The sequence below is a fragment of the Rhinoderma darwinii genome, unplaced genomic scaffold (genome assembly GCF_050947455.1).
Source record: "Rhinoderma darwinii isolate aRhiDar2 unplaced genomic scaffold, aRhiDar2.hap1 Scaffold_569, whole genome shotgun sequence".
NCBI classification, from domain to species: domain Eukaryota; kingdom Metazoa; phylum Chordata; class Amphibia; order Anura; family Rhinodermatidae; genus Rhinoderma; species Rhinoderma darwinii.
Window position 1 is genome coordinate 120,972 of NW_027464121.1, and position 23,400 is coordinate 144,371.

Consider the following 23,400-nt stretch of genomic DNA (forward strand, 5'->3'; position numbering starts at 1 on the left):
ATACACGCCCAGATGTACGCACATAATACACGCCCCGATGTACGCACATAATACACGCCCCGATGTACGCACATAATACACGCCCCGATGTACGCACATAATACACGCCCCGATGTACACACATAATACACGCCCCGATGTACGCACATAATACACGTCCCGATGTACGCACATAATACACGCCCCGATGTACACACATAATACACGCCCCGATGTACGCACATAATACACGCCCCGATGTACGCACATAATACACGCCCCGATGTACGCACATAATACACGCCCCGATGTAACACACATAATACACGCCCCGATGTACGCACATAATACACGCCCCGATGTACACACATAATACACGCCCCGATGTACGCACATAATACACGCCCCGATGTACGCACATAATACACGCCCCGATGTAACACACATAATACACGCCCCGATGTACGCACATAATACACGCCCCGATGTACGCACATAATACACGCCCCGATGTACACACATAATACACGCCCCGATGTACGCACATAATACACGCCCCGATGTACACACATAATACACACCCCGATGTACGCACATAATACACGCCCCGATGTACGCACATAATACACGCCCCGATGTACACACATAATACACGCCCCGATGTACACACATAATACACGCCCCGATGTACGCACATAATACACGCCCCGATGTACGCACATAATACACGCCCCGATGTAACACACATAATACACGCCCCGATGTACGCACATAATACACGCCCCGATGTACGCACATAATACACGCCCCGATGTACGCACATAATACACGCCCCGATGTACGCACATAATACACGCCCCGATGTACGCACATAATACACGCCCCGATGTACACACATAATACACGCCCCGATGTACGCACATAATACACGCCCCGATGTACACACATAATACACGCCCCGATGTACGCACATAATACACGCCCCGATGTACACACATAATACACACCCCGATGTACGCACATAATACACGCCCCGATGTACGCACATAATACACGCCCCGATGTACGCACATAATACACACCCCGATGTACACACATAATACACGCCCCGATGTACGCACATAATACACGCCCCGATGTACACACATAATACACGCCCCGATGTACGCACATAATACACGCCCCGATGTACGCACATAATACACGCCCCGATGTACGCACATAATACACGCCCCGATGTACGCACATAATACACGCCCCGATGTACACACATAATACACGCCCCGATGTACACACATAATACACGCCCCGATGTACGCACATAATACACGCCCCGATGTACGCACATAATACACGCCCCGATGTAACACACATAATACACGCCCCGATGTACGCACATAATACACGCCCCGATGTACGCACATAATACACGCCCCGATGTACACACATAATACACGCCCCGATGTACGCACATAATACACGCCCCGATGTACGCACATAATACACGCCCTGATGTACGCACATAATACACGCCCTGATGTACACACATAATACACGCCCCGATGTAACACACATAATACACGCCCCGATGTACACACATAATACACGCCCCGATGTACGCACATAATACACGCCCCGATGTACACACATAATACACGCCCCGATGTACACACATAATACACGCCCCGATGTACACACATAATACACGCCCCGATGTACACACATAATACACGCCCCGATGTACGCACATAATACACACCCCGATGTACGCACATAATACACGCCCAGATGTAACACATAATACACGCCCCGATGTACGCACATAATACACGCCCCGATGTACGCACATAATACACGCCCCGATGTACACACATAATACACGCCCCGATGTACGCACATAATACACGCCCCGATGTACGCACATAATACACGCCCCGATGTACGCACATAATACACGCCCCGATGTACGCACATAATACACGCCCCGATGTACGCACATAATACACGCCCCGATGTACGCACATAATACACGCCCCGATGTACGCACATAATACACGCCCCGATGTACGCACATAATACACGCCCTGATGTACACACATAATACACGCCCCGATGTAACACACATAATACACGCCCCGATGTACACACATAATACACGCCCCGATGTACGCACATAATACACGCCCCGATGTACGCATATAATACACGCCCCGATGTACGCACATAATACACGCCCCGATGTACACACATAATACACGCCCCGATGTACGCACATAATACACGCCCCGATGTACGCACATAATACACGCCCCGATGTACACACATAATACACGCCCCGATGTATGCACATAATACACGCCCCGATGTACGCACATAATACACGCCCCGATGTACGCACATAATACACGCCCTGATGTACACACATAATACACGCCCCGATGTAACACACATAATACACGCCCCGATGTACACACATAATACACGCCCCGATGTACGCACATAATACACGCCCTGATGTACACACATAATACACGCCCCGATGTAACACACATAATACACGCCCCGATGTACACACATAATACACGCCCCGATGTACGCACATAATACACGCCCCGATGTACGCATATAATACACGCCCCGATGTACGCACATAATACACGCCCCGATGTACACACATAATACACGCCCCGATGTACGCACATAATACACGCCCCGATGTACGCACATAATACACGCCCCGATGTACACACATAATACACGCCCCGATGTATGCACATAATACACGCCCCGATGTACGCACATAATACACGCCCCGATGTACACACATAATACACGCCCCGATGTACACACATAATACACGCCCCGATGTACACACACAATACACGCCCCGATGTACGCACATAATACACGCCCCGATGTACGCACATAATACACGCCCCGATGTACGCACATAATACACGCCCCGATGTACACACATAATACACGCCCCGATGTACACACACAATACACGCCCCGATGTACGCACATAATACACGCCCCGATGTACGCACATAATACACGCCCCGATGTACGCACATAATACACGCCCCGATGTACGCACACAATACACGCCCCGATGTACGCACATAATACACGCCCCGATGTACACACATAATACACGCCCAGATGTAACACACATAATACACGCCCCGATGTACACACATAATACACGCCTTGATGTACACATATAATACACGCCCCGATGTACGCACATAATACACGCCCCGATGTAACACACATAATACACGCCCCGATGTACGCACATAATACACGCCCCGATGTACACACATAATACACGCCCAGATGTACGCACATAATACACGCCCCGATGTACGCACATAATACACGCCCCGATGTACGCACATAATACACGCCCCGATGTACGCACATAATACACGCCCCGATGTACACACATAATACACGCCCCGATGTAACACACATAATACACGCCCAGATGTACGCACATAATACACGCCCCGATGTACGCACATAATACACGCCCCGATGTACGCACATAATACACGCCCCGATGTACGCACATAATACACGCCCCGATGTACGCACATAATACACGTCCCGATGTACGCACATAATACACGCCCCGATGTACACACATAATACACGCCCCGATGTACGCACATAATACACGCCCCGATGTACGCACATAATACACGCCCCGATGTACGCACATAATACACGCCCCGATGTAACACACATAATACACGCCCCGATGTACGCACATAATACACGCCCCGATGTACACACATAATACACGCCCCGATGTACGCACATAATACACGCCCCGATGTACGCACATAATACACGCCCCGATGTAACACACATAATACACGCCCCGATGTACGCACATAATACACGCCCCGATGTACGCACATAATACACGCCCCGATGTACACACATAATACACGCCCCGATGTACGCACATAATACACGCCCCGATGTACACACATAATACACACCCCGATGTACGCACATAATACACGCCCCGATGTACGCACATAATACACGCCCCGATGTACACACATAATACACGCCCCGATGTACACACATAATACACGCCCCGATGTACGCACATAATACACGCCCCGATGTACGCACATAATACACGCCCCGATGTAACACACATAATACACGCCCCGATGTACGCACATAATACACGCCCCGATGTACGCACATAATACACGCCCCGATGTACGCACATAATACACGCCCCGATGTACGCACATAATACACGCCCCGATGTACGCACATAATACACGCCCTGATGTACGCACATAATACACGCCCTGATGTACACACATAATACACGCCCCGATGTAACACACATAATACACGCCCCGATGTACACACATAATACACGCCCCGATGTACGCACATAATACACGCCCCGATGTACACACATAATACACGCCCCGATGTACACACATAATACACGCCCCGATGTACACACATAATACACGCCCCGATGTACGCACATAATACACGCCCCGATGTACGCACATAATACACGCCCCGATGTACACACATAATACACGCCCCGATGTACGCACATAATACACGCCCCGATGTACGCACATAATACACGCCCCGATGTACACACATAATACACGCCCCGATGTACGCACATAATACACGCCCCGATGTACGCACATAATACACGCCCCGATGTACGCACATAATACACGCCCCGATGTACACACATAATACACGCCCCGATGTACACACACAATACACGCCCCGATGTACGCACATAATACACGCCCCGATGTACGCACATAATACACGCCCCGATGTACGCACATAATACACGCCCCGATGTACGCACATAATACACGCCCCGATGTACGCACATAATACACGCCCCGATGTACGCACATAATACACGCCCCGATGTACGCACATAATACACGCCCCGATGTACGCACATAATACACGCCCCGATGTACGCACACAATACACGCCCCGATGTACGCACATAATACACGCCCCGATGTACGCACATAATACACGCCCCGATGTACGCACATAATACACGCCCCGATGTACGCACATAATACACGCCCCGATGTACGCACATAATACACGCCCCGATGTACGCACATAATACACGCCCCGATGTACGCACATAATACACGCCCCGATGTACGCACATAATACACGCCCCGATGTACACACATAATACACGCCCCGATGTACACACATAATACACGCCCCGATGTACACACACAATACACGCCCAGATGTACACACACAATACACGCCCCGATGTACGCACATAATACACGCCCCGATGTACGCACATAATACACGCCCCGATGTACACACATAATACACGCCCTGATGTAACACACATAATACACGCCCCGATGTACACACATAATACACGCCCCGATGTAACACACATAATACACGCCCAGATGTAACACACATAATACACGCCCCGATGTACGCACATAATACACGCCCCGATGTACGCACATAATACACGCCCCGATGTAATACACATAATACACGCCCCGATGTACACACATAATACACGTCCCGATGTACACACATAATACACGCCCCGATGTACACACATAATACACGCCCCGATGTACACACATAATACACGCCCCGATGTACGCACATAATACACGCCCCGATGTACACACATAATACACGCCCCGATGTACACACATAATACACGCCCAGATGTAATACACATAATACACGCCCCGATGTACGCACATAATACACGCCCCGATGTACACACATAATACACGCCCCGATGTACGCACATAATACACGCCCCGATGTATGCACATAATACACGCCCCGATGTAACACACATAATACACGCCCAGATGTAACACACATAATACACGCCCCGATGTACACACATAATACACGCCCCGATGTACGCACATAATACACGCCCCGATGTACACACATAATACACGCCCCGATGTACACACATAATACACGCCCAGATGTACGCACATAATACACGCCCCGATGTACGCACATAATACACGCCCCGATGTACGCACATAATACACGCCCCGATGTACGCACATAATACACGCCCCGATGTACGCACATAATACACGCCCCGATGTACACACATAATACACGCCCAGATGTAACACACATAATACACGCCCCGATGTACACACATAATACACGCCCCGATGTACGCACATAATACACGCCCCGATGTACGCACACAATACACGCCCCGATGTACGCACATAATACACGCCCCGATGTACACACATAATACACGCCCCGATGTACACACATAATACACGCCCAGATGTAACACACATAATACACGCCCAGATGTAACACACATAATACACGCCCCGATGTACACACATAATACACGCCCTGATGTACGCACATAATACACGCCCCGATGTACACACATAATACACGTCCCGATGTACACACATAATACACGCCCCGATGTACGCACATAATACACGCCCCGATGTACGCACATAATACACGCCCCGATGTACGCACATAATACACGCCCCGATGTACGCACATAATACACGCCCCGATGTACGCACATAATACACGCCCCGATGTAATACACATAATACACGCCCCGATGTACGCACATAATACACGCCCCGATGTACACACATAATACACGCCCCGATGTACGCACATAATACACGCCCCGATGTACGCACATAATACACGCCCCGATGTAACACACATTATACACGCCCAGATGTAACACACATAATACACGCCCCGATGTACACACATAATACACGCCCCGATGTACGCACATAATACACGCCCCGATGTACACACATAATACACGCCCCGATGTACACACATAATACACGCCCAGATGTAGGCACATAATACACGCCCCGATGTACGCACATAATACACGCCCCGATGTACGCACATAATACACGCCCCGATGTACACACATAATACACGCCCCGATGTACACACATAATACACGCCCCGATGTACGCACATAATACACGCCCCGATGTACGCACATAATACACGCCCCGATGTACGCACATAATACACGCCCCAATGTACGCACACAATACACGCCCCGATGTACACACATAATACACGCCCCGATGTAACACACATAATACACGCCCCGATGTACGCACATAATACACGCCCCGATGTACGCACATAATACACGCCCCGATGTACGCACATAATACACGCCCCGATGTACGCACATAATACACGCCCCGATGTACACACATAATACACGCCCCGATGTAACACACATAATACACGCCCCGATGTAACACACATAATACACGCCCCGATGTACGCACATAATACACGCCCCGATGTACGCACATAATACACGCCCCGATGTACGCACATAATACACGCCCCGATGTACGCACATAATACACGCCCCGATGTACACACATAATACACGCCCCGATGTAACACACATAATACACGCCCCGATGTACACACATAATACACGCCCCGATGTACGCACATAATACACGCCCCGATGTACACACATAATACACGCCCCGATGTACACACATAATACACGCCCCGATGTACGCACATAATACACGCCCCGATGTAACACACATAATACACGCCCCGATGTACACACATAATACACGCCCCGATGTACACACATAATACACGCCCAGATGTAACACACATAATACACGCCCAGATGTAACACACATAATACACGCCCCGATGTACACACACAATACACGCCCAGATGTAACACACATAATACACGCCCCGATGTACGCACATAATACACGCCCCGATGTACACACATAATACACGCCTTGATGTACACACATAATACACGCCCCGATGTACGCACATAATACACGCCCCGATGTACACACATAATACACGCCCCGATGTACGTACATAATACACGCCCCGATGTACGCACATAATACACGCCCAGATGTACACACATAATACACGCCCCGATGTACACACATAATACATGCCCCAATGTACGCACATAATACACGCCCCGATGTACGCACATAATACACGCCCCGATGTACGCACATAATACACGCCCCGATGTACGCACATAATACACGCCCCGATGTACGCACATAATACACGCCCCGATGTACGCACATAATACACGCCCCGATGTACGCACATAATACACGCCCCGATGTACGCACATAATACACGCCCCGATGTACACACATAATACACGCCCAGATGTAACACACACAATACACGCCCCGATGTACGCACATAATACACGCCCCGATGTACGCACATAATACACGCCCCGATGTACGCACATAATACACGCCCCGATGTACGCACACAATACACGCCCCGATGTACACACATAATACACGCCCCGATGTACGCACATAATACACGCCCAGATGTAACACATAATACACGCCCTGATGTACACACACAATACACGCCCCGATGTACACACATAATACATGCCCCAATGTACGCACATAATACACGCCCCGATGTACACACATAATACACGTCCAGTTGTACACACATAATACACGCCCCGATGTACGCACATAATACACGCCCCGATGTACGCACATAATACACGCCCCGATGTACGCACATAATACACGCCCCGATGTAACACACATAATACACGCCCCGATGTACGCACATAATACACGCCCCGATGTACACACATAATACACGCCCCGATGTACGCACATAATACACGCCCCGATGTACGCACATAATACACGCCCCGATGTAACACACATAATACACGCCCCGATGTACGCACATAATACACGCCCCGATGTACGCACATAATACACGCCCCGATGTACACACATAATACACGCCCCGATGTACGCACATAATACACGCCCCGATGTACACACATAATACACACCCCGATGTACGCACATAATACACGCCCCGATGTACGCACATAATACACGCCCCGATGTACACACATAATACACGCCCCGATGTACACACATAATACACGCCCCGATGTACGCACATAATACACGCCCCGATGTACGCACATAATACACGCCCCGATGTAACACACATAATACACGCCCCGATGTACGCACATAATACACGCCCCGATGTACGCACATAATACACGCCCCGATGTACGCACATAATACACGCCCCGATGTACGCACATAATACACGCCCCGATGTACGCACATAATACACGCCCCGATGTACGCACATAATACATGCCCTGATGTACGCACATAATACACGCCCTGATGTACACACATAATACACGCCCCGATGTAACACACATAATACACGCCCCGATGTACACACATAATACACGCCCCGATGTACGCACATAATACACGCCCCGATGTACGCACATAATACACGCCCCGATGTACACACATAATACACGCCCCGATGTACACACATAATACACGCCCCGATGTACGCACATAATACACGCCCCGATGTACGCACATAATACACGCCCCGATGTACACACATAATACACGCCCCGATGTACACACATAATACACGCCCCGATGTACACACATAATACACGCCCCGATGTACACACATAATACACGCCCCGATGTACACACATAATACACGCCCCGATGTACACACATAATACACGCCCCGATGTACGCACATAATACACGCCCCGATGTACGCACATAATACACGCCCCGATGTACGCACATAATACACGCCCCGATGTACGCACATAATACACGCCCCGATGTACGCACATAATACACGCCCCGATGTACGCACATAATACACGCCCCGATGTACGCACATAATACACGCCCCGATGTACGCACATAATACACGCCCCGATGTACGCACATAATACACGCCCTGATGTACGCACATAATACACGCCCTGATGTACACACATAATACACGCCCCGATGTAACACACATAATACACGCCCCGATGTACACACATAATACACGCCCCGATGTACGCACATAATACACGCCCCGATGTACACACATAATACACGCCCCGATGTACACACATAATACACGCCCCGATGTACACACATAATACACGCCCCGATGTACGCACATAATACACGCCCCGATGTACGCACATAATACACGCCCCGATGTACACACATAATACACGCCCCGATGTACGCACATAATACACGCCCCGATGTACGCACATAATACACGCCCCGATGTACACACATAATACACGCCCCGATGTACGCACATAATACACGCCCCGATGTACGCACATAATACACGCCCCGATGTACACACATAATACACGCCCCGATGTACACACATAATACACGCCCCGATGTACACACACAATACACGCCCCGATGTACGCACATAATACACGCCCCGATGTACGCACATAATACACGCCCCGATGTACGCACATAATACACGCCCCGATGTACGCACATAATACACGCCCCGATGTACGCACATAATACACGCCCCGATGTACGCACATAATACACGCCCCGATGTACGCACATAATACACGCCCCGATGTACGCACATAATACACGCCCCGATGTACGCACACAATACACGCCCCGATGTACGCACATAATACACGCCCCGATGTACGCACATAATACACGCCCCGATGTACGCACATAATACACGCCCCGATGTACGCACATAATACACGCCCCGATGTACGCACATAATACACGCCCCGATGTACGCACATAATACACGCCCCGATGTACGCACATAATACACGCCCCGATGTACGCACATAATACACGCCCCGATGTACACACATAATACACGCCCCGATGTACACACATAATACACGCCCCGATGTACACACACAATACACGCCCCGATGTACGCACTTAATACACGCCCCGATGTACACACATAATACACGCCCCGATGTAACACACATAATACACGCCCAGATGTAACACACATAATACACGCCCCGATGTACGCACATAATACACGCCCCGATGTACGCACATAATACACGCCCCGATGTAATACACATAATACACGCCCCGATGTACACACATAATACACGCCCCGATGTACACACACAATACACGCCCAGATGTAACACACATAATACACGCCCCGATGTACACACATAATACACGCCCCGATGTACACACATAATACACGCCCCGATGTACGCACATAATACACGCCCCGATGTACACACATAATACACGTCCCGATGTACGCACATAATACACGCCCCGATGTAACACACATAATACACGCCCCGATGTACGCACATAATACACGCCCCGATGTACACACATAATACACGTCCCGATGTACACACATAATACACGCCCCGATGTAACACACATAATACACGCCCCGATGTACGCACATAATACACGCCCCGATGTACGCACATAATACACGCCCCGATGTACGCACATAATACACGCCCCGATGTACGCACATAATACACGCCCCGATGTACACACATAATACACGCCCAGATGTAACACACATAATACACGCCCCGATGTACACACATAATACACGCCCCGATTTACGCACATAATACACGCCCCGATGTACGCACACAATACACGCCCCGATGTACGCACATAATACACGCCCCGATGTACACACATAATACACGCCCAGATGTAACACACATAATACACGCCCAGATGTAACACACATAATACACGCCCCGATGTACACACATAATACACGCCCTGATGTACGCACATAATACACGCCCCGATGTACACACATAATACACGTCCCGATGTACACACATAATACACGCCCCGATGTAACACACATAATACACGCCCCGATGTACACACATAATACACGCCCCGATGTAACACATAATACACACCCCGATGTACGCACATAATACACGCCCCGATGTACACACATAATACACGCCCCGATGTAACACTCATAATACACGCCCCGATGTAACACACATAATACACGCCCAGATGTAACACACATAATACACGCCCAGATGTAACACACATAATACACGCCCCGATGTACACACATAATACACGCCCTGATGTACGCACATAATACACGCCCCGATGTACACACATAATACACGTCCCGATGTACACACATAATACACGCCCCGATGTACGCACATAATACACGCCCCGATGTACGCACATAATACACGCCCCGATGTAATACACATAATACACGCCCCGATGTACGCACATAATACACGCCCCGATGTACACACATAATACACGCCCCGATGTACGCACATAATACACGCCCCGATGTACACACATAATACACGCCCCGATGTAACACACATAATACACGCCCAGATGTAACACACATAATACACGCCCCGATGTACACACATAATACACGCCCCGATGTACGCACATAATACACGCCCCGATGTACACACATAATACACGCCCCGATGTACACACATAATACACGCCCAGATGTACGCACATAATACACGCCCCGATGTACGCACATAATACACGCCCCGATGTACGCACATAATACACGCCCCGATGTACGCACATAATACACGCCCCGATGTACGCACATAATACACGCCCCGATGTACACACATAATACACGCCCAGATGTAACACACATAATACACGCCCCGATGTACACACATAATACACGCCCCGATGTACGCACATAATACACGCCCCGATGTACGCACACAATACACGCCCCGATGTACGCACATAATACACGCCCCGATGTACACACATAATACACGCCCCGATGTACACACATAATACACGCCCAGATGTAACACACATAATACACGCCCAGATGTAACACACATAATACACGCCCCGATGTACACACATAATACACGCCCTGATGTACGCACATAATACACGCCCCGATGTACACACATAATACACGTCCCGATGTACACACATAATACACGCCCCGATGTACGCACATAATACACGCCCCGATGTACGCACATAATACACGCCCCGATGTACGCACATAATACACGCCCCGATGTACGCACATAATACACGCCCCGATGTACGCACATAATACACGCCCCGATGTAATACACATAATACACGCCCCGATGTACGCACATAATACACGCCCCGATGTACACACATAATACACGCCCCGATGTACGCACATAATACACGCCCCGATGTACGCACATAATACACGCCCCGATGTAACACACATAATACACGCCCAGATGTAACACACATAATACACGCCCCGATGTACACACATAATACACGCCCCGATGTACGCACATAATACACGCCCCGATGTACACACATAATACACGCCCCGATGTACACACATAATACACGCCCAGATGTACGCACATAATACACGCCCCGATGTACGCACATAATACACGCCCCGATGTACGCACATAATACACGCCCCGATGTACACACATAATACACGCCCCGATGTACACACATAATACACGCCCCGATGTACGCACATAATACACGCCCCGATGTACGCACATAATACACGCCCCGATGTACGCACATAATACACGCCCCGATGTACGCACACAATACACGCCCCGATGTACACACATAATACACGCCCCGATGTAACACACATAATACACGCCCCGATGTACGCACATAATACACGCCCCGATGTACGCACATAATACACGCCCCGATGTACGCACATAATACACGCCCCGATGTACGCACATAATACACGCCCCGATGTACACACATAATACACGCCCCGATGTAACACACATAATACACGCCCCGATGTAACACACATAATACACGCCCCGATGTACGCACATAATACACGCCCCGATGTACGCACATAATACACGCCCCGATGTACGCACATAATACACGCCCCGATGTACGCACATAATACACGCCCCGATGTACACACATAATACACGCCCCGATGTAACACACATAATACACGCCCCGATGTACACACATAATACACGCCCCGATGTACGCACATAATACACGCCCCGATGTACACACATAATACACGCCCCGATGTACACACATAATACACGCCCCGATGTACGCACATAATACACGCCCCGATGTAACACACATAATACACGCCCCGATGTACACACATAATACACGCCCCGATGTACACACATAATACACGCCCAGATGTAACACACATAATACACGCCCAGATGTAACACACATAATACACGCCCCGATGTACACACACAATACACGCCCAGATGTAACACACATAATACACGCCCCGATGTACGCACATAATACACGCCCCGATGTACACACATAATACACGCCTTGATGTACACACATAATACACGCCCCGATGTACGCACATAATACACGCCCCGATGTACACACATAATACACGCCCCGATGTACGTACATAATACACGCCCCGATGTACGCACATAATACACGCCCAGATGTACACACATAATACACGCCCCGATGTACACACATAATACATGCCCCAATGTACGCACATAATACACGCCCCGATGTACGCACATAATACACGCCCCGATGTACGCACATAATACACGCCCCGATGTACACACATAATACACGCCCCGATGTAACACACATAATACACGCCCAGATGTACACACATAATACACGCCCCGATGTACACACATAATACATGCCCCAATGTACGCACATAATACACGCCCCGATGTACGCACATAATACACGCCCCGATGTACGCACATAATACACGCCCCGATGTACGCACATAATACACGCCCCGATGTACGCACATAATACACGCCCCGATGTACGCACATAATACACGCCCCGATGTACGCACATAATACACGCCCCGATGTACACACATAATACACGCCCAGATGTACACACATAATACATGCCCCAATGTACGCACATAATACACGCCCCGATGTACGCACATAATACACGCCCCGATGTACGCACATAATACACGCCCCGATGTACGCACATAATACACGCCCCGATGTACACACATAATACACGCCCAGATGTAACACACACAATACACGCCCCGATGTACGCACATAATACACGCCCCGATGTACGCACATAATACACGCCCCGATGTACGCACATAATACACGCCCCGATGTACGCACACAATACACGCCCCGATGTACACACATAATACACGCCCCGATGTAACACACATAATACACGCCCCGATGTACACACATAATACACGCCCCGATGTACGCACATAATACACGCCCCGATGTACACACATAATACACACCCCGATGTACGCACATAATACACACCCCGATGTACACACATAATACACGCCCCGATGTACACACATAATACACGCCCCGATGTACACACATAATACACGCCCCGATGTACGCACATAATACACGCCCCGATGTACGCACATAATACACGCCCCGATGTACGCACATAATACACGCCCCGATGTACGCACATAATACACGCCCCGATGTACGCACATAATACACGCCCCGATGTACACACATAATACACGCCCAGATGTACACACATAATACATGCCCCAATGTACGCACATAATACACGCCCCGATGTACGCACATAATACACGCCCCGATGTACGCACATAATACACGCCCCGATGTACGCACATAATACACGCCCCGATGTACACACATAATACACGCCCAGATGTAACACACACAATACACGCCCCGATGTACGCACATAATACACGCCCCGATGTACGCACATAATACACGCCCCGATGTACGCACATAATACACGCCCCGATGTACGCACATAATACACGCCCCGATGTACGCACATAATACACGCCCCGATGTACGCACACAATACACGCCCCGATGTACGCACATAATACACGCCCCGATGTAACACACATAATACACGCCCCGATGTACACACATAATACACGCCCAGATGTAACACACACAATACACGCCCCGATGTACGCACATAATACACGCCCCGATGTACACACATAATACACGCCCCGATGTACACACATAATACACGCCCCGATGTACGCACATAATACACGCCCCGATGTACGCACATAATACACGCCCCGATGTACGCACATAATACACGCCCCGATGTACGCACACAATACACGCCCCGATGTACGCACATAATACACGCCCCGATGTAACACACATAATACACGCCCCGATGTACGCACATAATACACGCCCAGATGTACACACATAATACACGCCCCGATGTAACACACATAATACACGCCCCGATGTACACACATAATACACGCCCCGATGTACGCACATAATACACGCCCCGATGTAACACACATAATACACGCCCCGATGTACGCACATAATACACGCCCAGATGTACACACATAATACACGCCCCGATGTAACACACATAATACACGCCCCGATGTACACACATAATACACGCCCCGATGTACGCACATAATACACGCCCCGATGTACACACATAATACACGCCCCGATGTACGCACATAATACACGCCCCGATGTACGCACATAATACACGCCCCGATGTAACACACATAATACACGTCCAGTTGTACTTTTGCAAGCCTCATTTGCATAAATATAAAAATGGTCATAACTTGGCCAAAAATGCTCGTTTTTTAAAACTAAAAACGTTACTGTAATCTACATTGCAGCGCCGATCACAGGCAATAGCAGATAGGGGTGCAAAATCTGGTGACAGAGCCTCTTTAAGTATCAGAAATAAGGGTGTCTGTCACGGTACTTAATTCCTGCAGAACGCAGAAGCGTATATCATCCGGACCCGGGGATTTGTCCATTTTCGTTTTTTAGGCAGCGCTGCACTTCTTGCCGGGTTAAGCAGAGACATTTAATGGAGAACTTACTTTATCCCTAATTACGTCATGTGACATTGGATTTCCCTGTGTAAAGACGTTTATAGATCGGCCTCCTCCCCCATTACACCCGGATTATTTATAGGCGATTCTTCCCGTTTCTTCTTATCTTTGGAGCTGAGGGATATTTTTGGGTTATTTCCACTTTCTCTGGCGATGATTTTCTCTCTTTTCTTTGCTCCTTTATTTGTCTTTTACACAGATAATCATTTTTCTTTATAATAATTTGATGCCTCGTCACTATCGTCCGGCTTTGTTTCTTTTCATCATTTATTCCCCCCCTTACTGGTGTATTTATCGGTTTCGTCCCGTTTCTCGCTTGTTTATTCCCATCAGGTATATATATACATTGTATATATATATCACCTATTTAAGAGGCTTTTATAAATGTCCCACTTAGTTTGTGTATTTTTATTTTTGAGGACATTGTCCCGGTTTTTGGCCTTGAGGTCGTCCCTTAGCCCATGAGAATTGTCCTTTCTGAAGTTTTGTGTTTTTTTATCTCCTCCACCAAACATCGTATTATGGGACACATGGAAACGTATTACTTTGTGGTCACTACTTCCTAAGTGGCCCCCGACCTGCACTTGTGATATCCCGTCCATTCTATTGGCTATATTTCGGTCTAGATGTCCCCCTCCCCCCCTGTTGGGTTCTGCACCAGTTAATTGTCTTCAATTCTTGTCATAAACCTTTTACTTGTGGGACCTGCAGGTTTCTGCCTCCAGTTCATTTTCTGGTACTTAAACTGATGCTTAAAAAGTAATCTCCACGTAACGCCCCCAGCGCAGGAGCCCACGTCCGGCTTAACGGCTCCCAGTCAACACTGGTCTTGGTGGCACCTGGGGCTGGTAATGACTACCCATTTTTTTATTATCCATTGATTGGAGGGCGTTCAGTGATACTATTGGGTCGTGTCCTCCACCCCTGTTCACGTGAATTATTTTTAAACGTTTTTATTTACAGGTTAAGGCACAAGTCTGATGGGTGATGCTCCAGGTTATCTCACCGAGTCATCCAATATTAGAAGGATACCTGTATAACACCACAGAAAACACATGATGCTAAAGTGAAAAACTCAGCTCTGCTACATATGTAATACAGAATAAATCTGTGGCTGCGTAATGTGACGGGGCTATTCTCCATACACGGGGAGGTCATGGACCTGGAGGATAGACATTGGGCTATGGGTTTCTGGTGACCCCCTCAGCGTGTGCGCTCTCATGTCCAGGGTGTTGTATGATTGTGTAGTCTCACCTGTGTCCTGCTTATATTCTAGTCTCCCATCACATAAGACGTTCTTTGGACCTTGGTCACCATGGGGAACACAAGGAGCAGCAACAAAGCCCTCCAAGAGGTGGACGGCGCTGAGCTTCACCACATGAATATCTTACCGTTTCCGTATCGTCCGAGAACTGCTGACGCCAAGAAAAAGAAGAAGACGTCACCACGATTCCTGCATGGAGCAAAGGTAAAAGATTTCATATAAAAGAGAGAAACATCAAGTCACAATATTTACTGCTTCATCTTCCTCCAATCTACGACCCCAAAGGGTAAAGTAGGGGGAAACCGGGGAAAGAATAATTAGGTTCCACCCTCCCCTTACAAGTTTAATAGAAATGTATGAAGAGCAGCGGAGTGTTCTGGTCAGTTCTGTAGCCCCATCTGTGATCCCATCACTCGGGAGAAGGAAACGTTCTTAAATGTGCTCCCCTGTTCAGACATTCGTTCGCATTTTTACTGAAGAACAGACTGAAGAATAGACCTCAAATGATAACGAGACTTCTGGACATCGGATGGGTCTTCACTTCCAAGAAAAATACCCAAACTAAACACAGAGTGTAATGTCATAGGTGTCAAATGGCCGGAGCCTCATATAAACCCCATAACTAGAGCAGAACCATATAAATCAGGTAACGCACCAGACGAATATCCACTGAGGCCACCAGAAAAAGTACATGGAAGAATTCACAGCAAATACAACAATTATCTGATACAAAAAAGGACACAAATTAAAAACATTTTATGAAAAAGAACCAACCGTGATCCACAATAAGATTCACCCTAAAGTGCATGTAAACCCCGAGCTGAGGAAGCCAGACTATGTGGGGAATCCCAACTTGGGCCCCAACACAAGAGAAGAGATATATAGACCACAGGAGATGTGACATGTAATGCAATAAAGCACAAACCTAAACCATAGTAAGAATCAAACAATAGGTCTAAGCCCGGCAGGGGGAATATCCACTAAATGTTATATCCACTGAGAGCCACAGATACCACAAGATCCCAACCACCGGCCAGACAACCACCGGCCAGACAACCACGGGCCAGACATCCACCGGCCAGACAATCACCGACCAGACAATCACCGGCCAGACATCCACCGGCCAGACATCCACCGGCCAGACAACCACCGGCCAGACAACCACCGGCCATACATCCACCGGCCAGACAATCACCGACCAGACAATCACCGGCCATACATCCACCGGCCATACATTCACCGGCCAGACGACCACCAGCCAGATATCCACCGGCCAGACATCCACCGGCCAGACATCGACCGGCCTGGCAGCTACCAGCCAGACATCTACCGGCCAGACATCCACCAGCCAGACATCGACCGGCCAGACAACCACCGGCCATACATCCACCGGCCAGACAATCACCGACCAGACAATCACCGGCCATACATCCACCGGCCATACATTCACCGGCCAGACGACCACCAGCCAGACATCCACCGGCCAGACATCCACCGGCCAGACATCGACCGGCCTGGCAGCTACCAGCCAGACATCTACCGGCCAGACATCCACCGGCCAGACATCCACCGGCCAGACAACCACCGGCCAGACATGCACTGGCCAGACAACAACCGGCCAGACAACCACCGGCCAGACAACCACCGGCCAGACATCCACCGGCCTGACATCCACCGGCCTGACATCCACCGGCCAGACAACCACCGGCCAGAGAACCACCGGCCAGACAACCACCGGCCAGAGAACCACCGGCCAGACAACCACCGGCCAGAGAACCACCGGCCAGACAATCACCGGCCATACATACACCGGCCATACATTCACCGGCCAGACGACCACCAGCCAGACATCCACCGGCCAGACATCCACCGGCCAGACATCGACCGGCCTGGCAGCTACCAGCCAGACATCTACCGGCCAGACATCCACCAGCCAGACATCCACCGGCCAGACAACCACCGGCCATACATCCACCGGCCAGACAATCACCGGCCAGACAATCACCGGCCATACATCCACCGGCCATACATTCACCGGCCAGACGACCACCAGCCAGACATCCACCGGCCAGACATCCACCGGCCAGACATCGACCGGCCTGGCAGCTACCAGCCAGACATCTACCGGCCAGACATCCACCAGCCAGACATCCACCGGCCAGACAACCACCGGCCAGACATCCACTGGCCAGACAACAACCGGCCAGACAACCACCGGCCAGACAACCACCGGCCAGACATCCACCGGCCTGACATCCACCGGCCTGACATCCACCGGCCAGACAACCACCGGCCATACATCCACCGGCCAGACAATCACCGATCAGACAATCACCAGCCATACATCCACCGGCCATACATTCACCGGCCAGACGACCACCAGCCAGACATCCACCGGCCAGACATCCACCGGCCAGACATCGACCGGCCTGGCAGCTACCAGCCAGACATCTACCGGCCAGACATCCACCAGCCATACATCCACCGGCCAGACAATCACCCACCAGACAATCACCGGCCATACATCCACCGGCCATACATTCACCGGCCAGACGACCACCAGCCAGACATCCACCGGCCAGACATCCACCGGCCAGACATCGACCAGCCTGGCAGCTACCAGCCAGACATCTACCGGCCAGACATCCACCAGCCAGACATCCACCGGCCAGACAACCACCGGCCAGACATCCACTGGCCAGACAACAACCGGCCAGACAACCACCGGCCAGACAACCACCGGCCAGACATCCACCGGCCTGACATCCACCGGCCTGACATCCACCGGCCAGACAACCACCGGCCAGAGAACCACCGGCCAGACAACCACCGGCCAGAGAACCACCGGCCAGAGAACCACCGGCCAGACAACCACCGGCCAGAGATCCACCGGCCAGACATCCACCGGCCAGAGAACCACCGGCCAGACAACCACTGGCCAGACAACCACCGGCCAGAGATCCACCGGCCAGACATCCACCGGCCAGACAACCACCGGCCAGAGAACCACCGGCCAGACAACCACCGGCCTGGCAGCCACCGGCCAGACATCCACCGACCAGACAACCACCGGCCAGACATCCACCGGCTAGACATCCACCGGCCAGACAACCACCGGCCAGACAACCACCGGCCAGACAACCACCGGCCAGACATCCACCGACCAGACATCCACCGGCCAGACATCCACCGGCCAGACAACCACCGGCCAGACAACCACCGGCCAGACAACCACCGGCCAGACATCCATCGTCCTGACATTCACCGTCCAGACATCCATCGGCCAGACATCCACCGGCCAGACTGCCACCATGGGGAGCACGCTCTGGCTGCCATTCTACCATGTGTAGGACACTATGGACATCAATGACCTCCCTGAAGATCCTCACTCCTGTGCAGAACCTCATTGCCCGCCTCGGATGACATGTGCCACCACTTCACCCGGTCACCACAGCTTCTATTAGTTAAGAGCAATCCTTTATAACTGACCTGCTCCTTACCCCTGACTGTTCACAGTGGGACACTACATATATGATATCATAGTTTTCTAGTTGCCATGCCTCACATACCGCCTGCCAATACCAGGGTCAATACACATACAATACAACCCTGCTGTATTTGTCTCAGGACAATACTCCGGGGGCTTCTGGTGTTTTACTGAGCCATGTCCTGGGTTCTGTTATGGTCCGGCCTTCCTTGAGAACAAGGTTTTGCTTTCAGGTCCCATCTTCTCATCCTGCTATTCACATTTTTGTGATATTTTTGATGAGTTCTCAGATTCTGATTGTGATTGGGTTGTTTTTTCCAATCTGACGCATCTCATCTGGTAACATCGGCCACTCTTGGACTGACGGGCTTCCTCCTCATTGCCAGTTCTTGTGCTCTGCTTCATTGACGATGTTCCTTTTCACTTGCAGGTTGATGTCCTCAACTCATGGGTGTCCAAGAATATTAAGAAAAAAAAATGTGTGGCCTTCATTCCCAGATCATCGGGGGAGGAGTGAGTAATGAGCACATTTCTGATAGTGGAACCTTCATTCTCTGAAAGTTCTTCTTCATATCTACCTACATGGACTCTTCTTCCTTTTCATAGACCATACTGTACCATCACTTTTGGCAGTCGCCTAGTTTCTTACATTGAGATATATTTCCAACATGTAGGAAAGTCTAAAGGTAACGAGGAATAGACTTTTTTTTCATTATTGACCATTATTTTCTCTCAGACACATCTGCGGCTGTGGTCACACCAAAGATCTCCACTCTCAGGATTCGATAATGAATGTGTCACCAGGAATCTCATGGGACCCTCAGAAACATGTCAGAGAAGAACCTAGCAATGCCCACGGGGACATGACCTTCACAGGAACCAACAGAACCTGGGCCAAGGTGAAAGCCTGACTGAGTAGATCTTCATAGGACACCTATTCCTTATGGACATGCGGATGGTGGTTCATTTAGGGTTTGGTATCTGTGACTGTACCATGGCTGGTTTTCGTTTTTCTTTTGTCCCTCTGCTTAGTATAAATGAGCTATAACACATTTCTTGCTACTTTTCTGCAGTTCATATGTAAAACACATTCCTTACCCCTTACAGTATGTACGCGCCTCATGTGACACGAACCCCAGTGTTTTGTTTGACCTGATGACACAACAATGGGGACTGAACATGCCCAGCCTACTGATATGCGTGACCGGAGGAGCGAAAAACTTCAACATAAGCCCAAGACTGAAGAACCAATTTAGCCGTGGACTCGTGAAAGCAGCGCAGAGCACAGGTGAGGTGGGGGCTCTTATCCGTAGGGCTGCGCTCTGGTCATCAAGTTCTGGCCATGGAGCCGTGGATGCAGCAAGACCGTCTAGATAAGTGACACAAGTGAAGGAAACTGAATATAGAAATAAATAGAGGGGTACATAGAAAATAGGGGACCCCATAGCAAAGATCAAAATAAACCCCTAAAATAATGCTGGGTTTTGCCGCCCAGGACAAAAGAGCCTCCCTGCAACCTGTCCATGACCAGTGTGCCAAATCCTCACCCCTTGTATGCAAACAATACAGTTCATCCAGAAAGGGGAGCGCTGCGCAGGTTCCCACCACCAAGTAGCAACGGAGATGACATCGACATGGGCGGGACCCTCTATCCAAGGCCCTATAGCCTCCCTATGGTGGACTTCTATGGTATATATATGCCCTTGAGATTAAATCATCTACTCAACTAGTGTGATATTTGTGCTACTGCTGGGACCAGTGGTGGTCTACAATGAGGGCTCCGGATTCCCAGGGTTGTGACTTT

General features: G+C 49.8%; 1 protein-coding gene across 1 annotated transcript in view; it reads left to right on the plus strand.

Moving 5' to 3' along the window:
* Positions 1-18,141: 18,141 nt before the first annotated feature.
* Positions 18,142-23,400, plus strand: part of LOC142724073 (transient receptor potential cation channel subfamily M member 2-like) — a 113,403-nt gene continuing 108,144 nt past the window's right edge. Inside the window, exons 1-4 of the mRNA XM_075848952.1 lie at positions 18,142-18,313; positions 22,027-22,109; positions 22,333-22,495; positions 22,704-22,884. Of these exons, the coding sequence (XP_075705067.1) occupies positions 18,161-18,313; positions 22,027-22,109; positions 22,333-22,495; positions 22,704-22,884 (580 nt within the window). The 5' untranslated portion in view covers positions 18,142-18,160. The remainder of the gene's footprint in view (positions 18,314-22,026; positions 22,110-22,332; positions 22,496-22,703; positions 22,885-23,400) is intronic.